The sequence below is a fragment of the Delphinus delphis genome, chromosome 3, assembly GCF_949987515.2.
Source record: "Delphinus delphis chromosome 3, mDelDel1.2, whole genome shotgun sequence".
In the NCBI taxonomy this organism is placed as follows: domain Eukaryota; kingdom Metazoa; phylum Chordata; class Mammalia; order Artiodactyla; family Delphinidae; genus Delphinus; species Delphinus delphis.
This window is the reverse complement of record NC_082685.1, coordinates 49,338,366-49,350,714: the sequence shown is the minus strand read 5'-3', so window position 1 is coordinate 49,350,714 and position 12,349 is coordinate 49,338,366. Positions and strand designations below refer to the sequence as shown.

General features: G+C 41.2%; 1 protein-coding gene across 1 annotated transcript; it reads left to right on the top strand.

Moving 5' to 3' along the window:
• Positions 1-3,433: 3,433 nt before the first annotated feature.
• SCGB3A2 (secretoglobin family 3A member 2) lies at positions 3,434-6,583 on the top strand. The gene is made up of 3 exons (XM_060006861.1): positions 3,434-3,488; positions 5,961-6,163; positions 6,560-6,583. The coding sequence occupies exons 1-3, from the start codon at positions 3,434-3,436 to the stop codon at positions 6,581-6,583; spliced, it is 282 nt and encodes a 93-aa protein (XP_059862844.1).
• Positions 6,584-12,349: the final 5,766 nt, after the last annotated feature.

Here is a 12,349-nt window from a genome sequence, read left to right as displayed (position 1 = left end):
TTACTCAAACTTCCCAGGAGTTTTCCATGGGAAGGGGTGGGGAGACAGGGTAAGCAGGTTTAGGATAGGCTAGTTTGAATAATTTCAGTGGGCTCTGGGGTGTAGGGACTGTCCCTAGTTGTGTGGTACCTGCCTGGGCCTGGGGGTGATTGAGGCAGGTGGACAGTGGCCCGGTGGAGGACAAGGACTCCCTGAAGGAGGTGGTTGGCAGTGTGGGCTCTGGATTGGTTGGTTTGCATATGAAAGGTACACTCCCAGGTGAGCCATTTGCTATCTCTAGTAATTAGCTAGCCCTGGGAGGGGCAGTCCCTCCAAGGTCAGCAAGCCTCTAAAATGTCAAAGCATCAGAAATATGGAATAAAAAGACATGACTAATACATGGGCTCAGAATGCAGGAAGCATGGGAGTAGCCAACTCTGAGTCTCTTTTCAGGTCTGACTGTACTCCCAGTCCTCTTGTTCTTTACAATCAGAGCACCCTATTAGCTTCTTCATAGGACTTACTACTATTTCTTATTTGTTTATCTGTTTATTGTCTGTTTATCCCATACACTGTCAGCTCCACAAAAGCAAGAAATTTGCTTGCCTCATTTACTACTCCAGTCTTAGTTCCTGACAGTGTCAGGCACAGAGCAGATGCTCAATAACTATTTGTTGAACAAAAGAAGTGAAAACAGTAGTGCTTGAAGGTTATGTGATGTCTGTCTGTTCACGTGCACATATTACTGTTCATATATGTGTAAGCATGTGGACATTTGTGTTTTGAGTGTGACAGAGAGAGAGAGGGTGTGTGTGTGTGTGTGTGTGTGTGTGTGTGTTTTGCATGGAGGAGGTTCTAGCCTTTAGTCTAAGCCATCCATGTTTACTACCAGGTTTTGGTCAAGATGATGTCTGGTTGACTATTAGATGGGCCCACCAGAAATCTATTAGCACTTCCTGGGAAAGAACTGAGGTCTGAGGAACTTCCTGGGAAAGAACTCACCTCCAGGACCAGCAGACAAGCTGGAGACAGTGCCACACACTTCAGGGGTAGAAAGGGAGAAGCATCCGTTGTGTGTATTGCTCTATTTCTCCTGGATTGGTCCAGCTCCTTGTGGACTCATAACTTGGCAGTTGCGAGAGGGAGGCTACGTTTCCAAACAGAAATATCTGTTTTTTGCCAAAAGCTCTACTATATTTTAGTATGCTGTGTTAGTCAGAACATAGCCAGAAAGTCAAAACCATGCCAGGTGATCAAACAGGAAAAATTTAACTTGAAGGATAATTTACAAGATGCTAGAAAGGCAGTTAAAGCAACCAGGGGAAAGGCGAGTCAACTCTGAGATTAGAAAGTGCAGGAAGCTGCTACTACTTCTTTGCCGGGAGGGATAGGGAGAGCAGGTTGGGCCCGACTGGGGCTGCACCGTGGAAGCCGGATTGATGGTGGGACTGCCTGGTGTGTGAGGGACCGCAGATGAAAGGGCCTTTCTGGAAGGAGCTGGAGCCATGGAGAAGTGGCCGTCACTGCCCGAGATGTCTCCTGAAGCAGAGAGAGGGAGAAGCACCCTGATTTCTCCCTTTCTCTCCCCTCCAATCTTTCCCAGTGCCTCCCGTTAGCCGATCCTAACCAGAAAGCAGTTGGCTGGGAAGTCTGGAGACCACAGTTTGTAAAACTGAGCTTCCTATAGTGCAGGGCAGAGGGGGGGACATGCACAGAAAGGATGTGAGGAAGGATGTGAGAGCAAAATGGAAACAACCAGCAGAGATGAGGGCAGTACAGTTTTCGTATCCTATAGAAAGGTCATAACATAAAAATAAAGGATGGCATCAACTCGCCACCACTTTACCACACACAACCTTGGCCCTGTGAGAGTTCTGGAACATCAACATCCCTGGCTAGGTGATAGTTCCCCAGGAAAACCTGAAGCCGTCTCTGGCAGAGAAAGCAGTAGAAGGGGCAGGATTGCGTACATGTGGCAGTAATACATGATCTCCTCCATGCAGTTTATAATGTAGCAGAAAACTAAAGAAATGGCAGTTATAACTCGGTAATGTACACAAATGAATAGCAGGTGACACTTGTTAGGTGTTAATCTTGGTTTGGTACAGTTATATCCTGGATCTACGTAACTACATTAAATCCTCATAACAATAACACACCCTCAAGTGGGGCCCCAACTCCTGGCCTTGCACCTAGAGGGGACTATGCCTTGACGTATCTTCCTCACAATGTTCTGAGTACCCCTTCAGTGGCAGGGGGAGGCTGGGGCCAGCAATGTCATTTGGTCAGGGAGTTCCGAGCTGGGACTGGGATCCACCTGGACCCTGGATCTTATTTTTCCCCTTCAAGTGTCGTTCTTTCTCTCTTTCCGGTACCAGATACCCCAAGGAACGCTAGGACTTGGGCTTACAAATAGGGTCATCCTAGGGCCCCATGGCTGAGTACTGGTTGCAGGAGGGCAGCCTTGCAAGCAGATTGTTCCTGTGGTCAGCACAATATTTCTTTTGCATGATTACAAGGGACTGGACTGCCAGAAGGGTACTGACATGCATATTTTGGTGACCCAAGTTGTCCATATAGATGGGGTGTTGTAAAAAAAATTTTTTTCTCAGGGTCACACACCTTTGAGACCATCTTGCTGTTACCTGTTAAATGTCCCATTTTAGATGAGGAGAACAATACTATAGAATGAAATACGTCAAATCTAAGGTTACACAAAGAGTAAATATTGAATCCCAGGTTTTTAAAAAGGCATTTTGATTTTCGATCCTGAGCTATATGAGAACACAGAGAAGGCATGACCCTGGGTGTTCCCCAAATAAGTGGGAGACACTAGAAATGGTAGAAGATCTTGCCATAGTAGATGTGTGAACAGGGATGGGGTGGGTGGAGGTAAATTCCAGAGAAATGTGGCACTAGATGCCAGTAAGCTGAGTCTGTATTATTTCAGGGCTAAAGGGAGGTCGGGATTACTCCTACACCTGGCGAGCTCATCAGTTAATATGTTTCTCCAAACTTTATTAGGAAACTGGAGGAAAGCAACATAATTTTCACCCTCTTTAATCCCAATATGAAACCTTCCCTTCTTTTCAGAGTTCTTCCAGAAGGACTTTTAGAACTCTTTGCTTCCCACCCGCAACTCTGTTTAAGAGCTTATGCAAGAGATCCTTGAGAGTGTTTTAAGATAGGGCTTTGTTTCTCATGGGAACATGAGGGAAAACGGAAAAAAACCTCCAATTTGTTTAGTGAGAAAACACGACCTCCATGCTTTTCTTCCCTGGGGCGAGTCAAGTGGTAGTGACTGAAATTCAGGTCCCTGTTTGGTGTATAAATATGGGTGTGTGCAAAAGCCACTGCCACACTTGGTACAGCAAGGGGAACCACTGGCTTGGTGGACTCACTAGGTTTTCCAGTTTAATCTTAAACTCCAGGTAAATATCACAGATAACGTACAATGAAGCTGGTCACTGTGTTCCTGCTGGTGACCATCAGCATTTGCAGTTACTCTGGTAAGTAGCCGGGAACATATGATATTTCTCTATTTTTCTGTTAACAGGAACACAACTATTAAGCCTAGGCTCCCAGTGGAATATGGTGGAGGGAGTTTTAGAGCCACAGAATAGTAAGGTCAGAAGGGACTTCAGATGCCCCCTGCTCCCAGCTCCAAGCTCTAACCCAATACAAGTACCATCCCTTGTGTATCCTACAAAGAAGTTAACCAGCTACCACAGAGGTTCAACAAAAGCACTTCATTATTGAACTTTGGCCACCATTAATTTTCCTTAATTTTGAGTTAAGATCTGATTTTGTGACTTCTTTCTTTTATGTTTCTGAAACTATATGGAGTCATTCTTGCTATCATCTCTAATCAGATTGCAGCATTGGTTCTCTTGAGACATAGCTACATTTATCTGTTCAGACAATCAATGGGTATTTGCTGAATGGCTATAAGCTGTTGGTCACTGGATAGGCATTAGAAGATTCAGACCTGAATCAAACATAAATATTGTTCTCAAGGTTCTTACAGTCTGGCAAGGGAGAGAAGACTTCTACAGAAGTCACGGCCGTACTAGACCAGTCATTAATGCACAATGACAATACAGATAGAGCTCTGTGGGAGAGCTGAGGGGTGAACAGTTCCATTTCTAGGTAGGGTATAGAGTCTGATTTCTTGGAGGAGAATGGAAACTGATCCTTTCTTTTTGGAGGGAGTCATATAGGAAGAGATATTTGGGCGCATCTGCAAAATCCATCATCATGGCCACTGCTCATTTGGAGAACAAAAAGCTTTGAGGGTCTCCCCCCTGGAATATGTAGGTACGTACAAAGAAGACACTCACCAAAGTGTTGAAAGTAAGAAGTACGGAGATTAATCGTGAGAAACTGTGTGATACCCATGCCTACATTGGCAACTTTGGCTTGTGAATTTTTTTTGAATTTTTGAACTGATTTGTAACTTCACCAGTTTTGGCTATTTTGTTGTCCTTTAGTGTCTAAGGACACATGGGAAGACGTGGCAGCAGAAAGATGGGTGGAGGGGAAATAAATATCCCCCTTCTGGGGGAGAGTTTTGGAGGGAAAATGGGTGGTAGAAGATGAAGGGGAAATAGGTGCGCAAGCTTCATTTTTAAGATTTGAATGGGAAAATAAAAACTATTACAAAGAGAATGAAGTACTGGCAGGGTCTTAGCCAGCAGGAGGATGTGTGTCTTATGTGTGCGCTTCTGCATGTATGTATTTATACATACGCAAATGTGTTTTGTAAATATATGTATCATAAGCATTATCCTCATTCTCTAACCTCTTCTGTGTGAAAGTTATCTTTCTAAAGCTGAAGGTATAAAAATGCAATTATTCCATATAAGAGGCTTGATAGCTCCCCATTACCCTTGGGGAAAAAAATCTCAAACTCATCTGTATGACATTCAAGGCTTTGAAAATCCGCCCCACCCAAGTTGCAGCCTAACCTTCTTTATCCCTCCTTAGCACACCACACTGGAATTCTGAAGAAGACTCACCATCCTGTGTATGCACTTTCACCTTAATATCTCAATGCCTTGGTTAATTTTGTTCCTCTTTAAAATGCTGCTCCCCTTATTTACCTGTGATCCTGGCATTTGCCTCAAGACACATCTCCTGCAACATCTGTTCTTGGAAGATTCCTGTAGCATTCTCCTAGGTTAGAATTAATCATCACTTCTTTTGTGTTTCCATAGAGCTTTGTCCATAATATTAGCATAGCACATGCTGCACTGTGGCATACATAAATCTTTATTTTCCACCAGACTGTGTGAGTTCTCTGAGTGGAATATCTTGTTTTATTCATCTGTGTATCTGCACCAACTTGCATAGAGTCTGTATTCACTTATGTTTGTAGCATTGAGTTGGACTGGTTGGGAGCAGTTTCCTGGGCTGTGGTTGGGTCCATTCACATCTCCAAGTGGAGGTTCATTATGGCATCTTCCCTTTGGTTTCAAGCTTGTGGGCTATGGAGACAGCCACATGCAAACTATACTCCCATCTAGTCAATCACCAGTATCTTTTGAGTGCTTACTATATGCCCTGTCCTAGGCGTGGGTGATGGTAATGAATAAAACTCAAATTTCTTATTCTCTTGAATCCTACATACTAGTGACAGGATGAAGGCAAAGTAAAGGAATGAATAAAGATTTAATACTTTAAGTAGTGGTAAGAAAAAATAAAGATAGAGGGTGACGGGTGATACCATTTTAGATACATCTCTGAGAATGTAACATCTGAGGAGAGACCAAATTAGGAAGGAAGAAAGGCATGTAGTTATCTGGGGAAAGAAAGTTCTAGAGAGGTGGAATGGGAGGGGCAAAGGTCCGGAAGCAGATGTTTTCTTGAGAAATCAAGATGAGTAGGGCTGGAATGGAGCCATTAATGGAGAGAGTGGAAGGTGGTGAGGTCATACGAACTGGAATTGCCTTGTTTTACCTGGGATCTCTTTTGCTCCGCAGCTACCGCCTTCCTCATCAACAGTTTGCCACTTCTTGTCAACAAGGCTTTACCTTTACCTCTGGACAATGTTCTCCCAGTCATGGACCCACTTAAGCTTCTTCTGAAAACTCTGGGCATTTCTGTTGAGCACCTTGTGGAAGGGCTAAGGAAGTGTGTGAGTGAGCTGGGACCAGAGACCTCTGAGGCCGTGAAGAAACTGCTGGTAACTACAGCTTGTGGGGCTGACTCATCAAAGGGCAGGGCTTAGTCACCGTGAGTGCCCACCCTCTCCACCCACTCCCACGCCACCTTGTTCTCATTTGTGAACCTGTATTTCCCCCTTGCTTACTGTACTCATACACATTTCGCATGTCCTGGAATCTCAAGGAAAGTGCAATATCCACAGTTCTAGAAGGAATTTTTGAATGAGGGAGACATATGCTAGTCGTGAAATGTGTACCACTTCCCAGCTTTGTGATTCTGGATGGGACTTAACCACTCTGAGCTTTTGTTTCTTTGTAAGTAAAATGGTAGCGAAATAGGATAGTGACTATTTTTGGAGATGTGCTAATGATATGTAAGCTGCTCTTATTTTTAATATTGCCTTTTTGACTTTCAGGAGGCACTCTCATATTTGGTGTGACAGCAGAAAAAAGCAAGAGTGGAGGAGGGAGGGAGATGATGCTCTCCTCCACCCTGGCTGAAACTCCTTCCATCCTAAAATTCAGTGACCTCTGAAAAGAATGAATAAAACAATGAACAGACTTCAGTTTGTCCTATTTTTATTTGGGAAACTCTATTCAGAAGGGCCTAACTACATAATTTTTTCCTTGTGTTATAAACTCTAGAGAGCCTGTTGTTATAAAGACAGCTCGCATTTTCAGTAAGGAGTAATGATTTTTTCCATCTCCTTATCTCTAAATTGAAGGTCTCCATTTTCTTCAACTGTTGTTTATCTGACAATGTTTCCAGATGCCTTATGTACCTATTTCCCTACTTCTAAAGATTTTTTTTTCATCTTTATTGGAGTATAATTGCTTTACAATGGTGTGTTAGTTTCTGCTTTATAACAAAGTGAATCAGTTATACATATACATATGTTCCCATATCTCTTCCCTCTTGCATCTCCCTCCCTCCCACCCTCCCTATCCCACCCCTCCAGGCGGTCACAAAGCACCGAGCTGATCTCCCTGTGCTATGCAGCTGCTTCCCACTAGCTATCTACCTTACATTTGGTAGTGTATATATGTCCATGCCTCTCTCTCGCCCTGTCACAGCTCACCCTTCCCCCTACCCATATCCTCAAGTCCGTTCTCCAGTAGGTCTGTGTCTTTATTCCTGTCTTACCCCTAGGTTCTTCATGACATTTTTTTTTCTTAAATTCCATATATATGTGTTAGCATACGGTATTTGTCTTTCTCTTTCTGACTTACTTCACTCTGTATGACAGACTCTAGGTCTATCCACCTCATTACAAATAGCTCAATTTCGTTTCTTTTTATGGCTGAGTAATATTCCATTGTATATATGTGCCACATCTTCTTTATCTATTCATCCGATGATGGGCACTTAGGTTGTTTCCATCTCCGGGCTATTGTAAATAGAGCTGCAATGAACATTTTGGTACATGACTCTTTTTGAATTTTGGTTTTCTCAGGGTATATGCCCAGTAGTGGGATTGCTGGGTCATATGGTAGCTCTATTTGTAGTTTTTTAAGGAACCTCCATACTGTTCTCCATAGTGGCTGAACCAATTCACATTCCCACCAGCAGTGCAAGAGGGTTCCCTTTTCTCCACACCCTCTCCAGCATTTATTGTTTCTAGATTTTTTGATGATGGCCATTCTGACTGGTGTGAGATGATATCTCATTGTAGTTTTGATTTGCATTTCTCTAATGATTAATGATGTTGAGCATTCTTTCATGTGTTTGTTGGCAGTCTGTATATCTTCTTTGGCGAAATGTCTATTTAGGTCTTCTGCCCATTTTTGGATTGGGTTGTTTGTTTTTTTGTTATTGAGTTGCATGAGCTGCTTGTAAATTTTGGAGATTTATGCTTTGACAGTTGCTTCATTTGCAAATATTTTCTCCCATTCTGAGGGTTGTCTTTTGGTCTTGTTTATGGTTTCCTTTGCTGTGCAAAAGCTTTGAAGTTTCATTAGGTCCCATTTGTTTATTTTTGTTTTTATTTCCATTTCTCTAGGAGGTGGGTCAGAAAGGATCTTGCTGTGATTTATGTCATAGAGTGTTCTGCCTATGTTTTCCTCTAAGAGTTTGATAGTTTCTAGCCTTACATTTATTTAGGTCTTTAATCCATTTTGAGCTTATTTTTGTGTATGGTGTTAGGGAGTGATCTAATCTCATACTTTTACATGTACCTGTCCAGTTTTCCCAGCACCAATTATTGAAGAGGCTGTCTTTTCTCCACTGTACATTCCTGTCACCTTTATCAAAGATAAGGTGTCCATATGTGCGTGGGTTTATCTCTGGGCTTTCTATCCTGATCCATTGATCTATCTTTCTGTTTTTGTGCCACTACCATGCTGTCTTGATTACTGTAGCTTTGTGGTAGAGTGTGAAGTCAGGGAGCCTGATTCCTCCAGCTCCGTTTTTCGTTCTCCAGATTGCTTTGGCTATTTGGGGTCTTTTGTGTTTCCATACAAATTGTGAAATTTTTTGTTCTAGTTCTGTGAAAAATGCCAGTGGTAGTTTGATAGGGTTTGCATTGAATCTGTAGATTGCTTTGGGTAGTAGAGTCATTTTCACAATGTTGATTCTTCCAATCCACGAACATGGTATATCTCTCCATCTGTTTGTATCATCTTTAATTTCTTTTATCAGTGTCCTATAATTTTCTGCATACAAGTCTTTTGTCTCCTTAGGTAGATTTATTCCTAGATATTTTATTCTTTTTGTTGCAGTGGTAAATGGGAGTGTTTTCTTGATTTCACTTTCAGATTTTTCATCATTAGTGTATAGGAATGCCAGAGATTTCTGTGCATTAATTTTGTATCCTGCTACTTTACCAAATTCACTGATTAGCTCTAGTAGTTTTCTGGTAGCATCTTTAAGATTCTCTCTGTATAGTATCATGTCATCTGCAAACAGTGACAGCTTTACTTCTTCTTTTCCGATTTGGATTCCTTTTATTTCCTTTTCTTCTATCATTGCTGTGGCTAAAACTTCCAAAACTATGTTGAATAAGAGTGGTGAGAGTGGGCTACCTTGTCTTCTTCCTGATCTTAGTGGAAATGTTTTCAGTTTTTCACCATTGAGGACGATGTTGGCTGTGGGTTTGTCATATATGGCCTTTATTATGTTGAGGAAAGTTCCCTCTATGCCTACTTTCTGCAGGGTTTTTATCATAAATGGGTGTTGAATTTTGTCAAAAGCTTTCTCTGCATCTATGGAGATGATCATATGGTTTTTCTCCTTCAATTTGTTAATATGGTGTATCACATTGACTGATTTGCATATATTGAAGAATCCTTGCATTCCTGGAATAAACCCCACTTGATCATGGTGTATGATCCTTTTAATGTGCTGTTGGATTCTGTTTGCTAGTATTTTGTTGAGGATTTTTGCATCTATGTTCATCAGTGATATTGGCCTGTAGTTTTCTTTCTTTGTGACATCCCTGTCTGGTTTTGGTTTCAGGGTGATGGTGGCCTCATAGAATGAGTTTAGGAGTGTTCCTCCCTCTGCTATATTTTGGAAGAGTTTGAGGATAGGTGTTAGCTCTTCTCTAAATGCTTTATAGAATTTGCCTGTGAAGACATCTGGTCCTGGGCTTTTGTTTGTTGGAAGTTTTTTTTTGGTTTTTTTTTTTTTGCTGTACACGGGCCTCTCACTGTTGTGGCCTCTCCCGTTGCGGAGCACAAGCTCCGGACGCACAGGCTCCAGACACGCAGGCTCAGCGGCCATGGCCCATGGGCCCAGCCGCTCCGTGGCACGTGGGATCCTCCCGGACCGGGGCACGAACCCATGTCCCCTGCATTGGCAGGTGGACTCTCAACCACTGCACCACCAGGGAAGCCTCTGTTGGAAGATTTTTAATCACAATTTCAATTTCAGTGCTTATGATTGGTGTGTTCATATTTTCTATTTCGTCCTGATTCAGGCTTGGCAGGTTGTGCGTTTCTTAGAATTTGTCCATTTCTTCCAGGTTGTCCATTTTATTGGCGTAGAGTTGCTTGTAGTAATCTCTCAGGATCTTTTGTACTTCTGCAGTGTCAGTTGTTACTTCTTGTTATTCATTTCTAATTCTATTGATTTGAGTCTTCTCCCTTTTTTTCTTGATGAGTCTGGCTAATGGTTTATCAATTTTGTTTATCTTTTCAAAGAACCAGTTTTTAGTTTTATTGATCTTTGGTATTGTTCCCTTCATTCCTTTTTCATTTATTTCTGATCTGATCTTTATGATTTCTTTCCTTCTGCTAACTTTGGGGTGTTTTTGTTCTTCTTTCTCTAATTGCTTTGGGTGCAAGATTAGGTTGTTTATTCGAGATGTTGCCTGTTTCTTAAGGTAGGATTGCATTACTATAAACTTCCCTCTTAAAACTGCTTTTGCTGCATCCCATAGGTTTTGGGTCGTCGTGTCTCCATTGTCATTTGTTTCTAGGTATTTTTTGATTTCCTCTTTGATTTCTTCAGTGAGCACTTCGTTATTAAGTAGTGTATTGTTTAGCCTCCATGTGTTTGTATTTTTTACAGATCTTTTCCTGTAATTGATATCTAGTCTCATAACGTTGTGTTCTGAAAAGGTACATGATACAATTTCAATTTTCTTAAATTTACCAAGGCTTGATTTGTGACCCAAGATATGATCTATCCTGGAGAATGTACCATGAGCACTTGAGAAAAATGTGTGTTCTGTTGTTTTGGGATGGAATGTCCTATGAATATCAATTAAGTCCATCTTGTTTAATGTATCATTTAAAGCTTGTGTTTCCTTATTTATTTTCATTTTGGATGATCTGTCCATTGGTGAAAGTGGGGTGTTAAAGCCCCCTACTATGAATGTGTTACTATCAATTTCTGCTTTTATGGCCGTTAGTATTTGCCTTATGTATTGAGGTGCTCCTATGTTGGGTGCATAAATATTTACCATTGTTATATCTTCTTCTTGGATCGATCCCTTGATCATTATGTAGTGTCCTTCTTTGTCTCTTGTAATAGTCTTTATTTTAAAGTCTATTTTGTCTGATACCAGAATTGCCACTCCAGCTTTCTTTTGGTTTCCATTTGTATGGAATATCTTTTTCCATCCCCTCACTTTCAGTCTGTATGTGTCCCTAGGCCTGAAGTGGGTCTGTTGTAGATAGCGTATATATAGGTCTTGTTTTTGTATCCATTCAGCCAGTCTGTGTCTTTTGGTGGGAGCATTTAATCCATTTACATTTAAGGTAATTATCGATATGTATGTTCCTATTCCCATTTTCTTAATTGTTTTGGGTTTGTTATTGTAGGTCTTTTCCTTCTCTTGTGTTTCTTACCTAGAGAAGTTCCTGTAGCATTTGTTGTAAAGCTGGTTTGGTGGTGCTGAACTCTCTCAGCTTTTACTTGTCTGTAAAGGTTTTAATTTCTCCATCAAATCTGAATGAGATGCTTGCTGGGTAGAGCAATCTTGGTTGTAGGTTTTTCTCCTTCATCACTTTAAATATGTCCTGCCAGTCCCTTCTGGCTTGCAGAGTTTCTGCTGAAAGATCAGCTGTTAACCTTATGGAGATTCCCTTGTGTGTTATTTGTTGTTTTTCCCTTGCTGCTTTTAATATGTATTCTTTGTATTTAATTTTTGATAGTTTGATTAATATGTGTCTTGGTGTGTTTCTCCTTGGATTTATCCTGTATGGGACTCTCTGTGCTTCCTGGACTTGATTAACTATTTCCTTTCCCATATTAGGGAAGTTTTCAACTATAATCTCTTCAGATATTTTATCAGTCCCTTTCTTTTTCTCTTCTTCTTCTGGGACCCCTATAATTCGAATGTTGGTGCATTTAATGTTGTCCCAGAGGTCTCTGAGACTGTCCTCAGTTCTGTTCATTCTTTTTTCTTTATTCTGCTCTGCAGTAGTTATTTCCACTCTTTTATCTTCCAGGTCACTTATCCGTTCTTCTGCCTCAGTTATTCTGCTATTAATCCCTTCTAGAGTATTTTTAATTTCACTCATTGTGTTGTTCATCATTGCTTGTTTCATCTTTAGTTCTTCTAGGTCCTTGTTAAATATTTCTTGCATTTTTTCTTTTCTATTTCCAACATTTTGGATCATCTTTACTATCATTATTCTGAATTCTTTTCCAGGTAGACTGCGTATTTCCTCTTCATTTGTTAGGTCTGGTGGGTTTTTATCTTGCTCCTTCATCTGCTGTGTGTTCTTCTGTCTTTTCATTTTGCTTATCTTACTGTGTT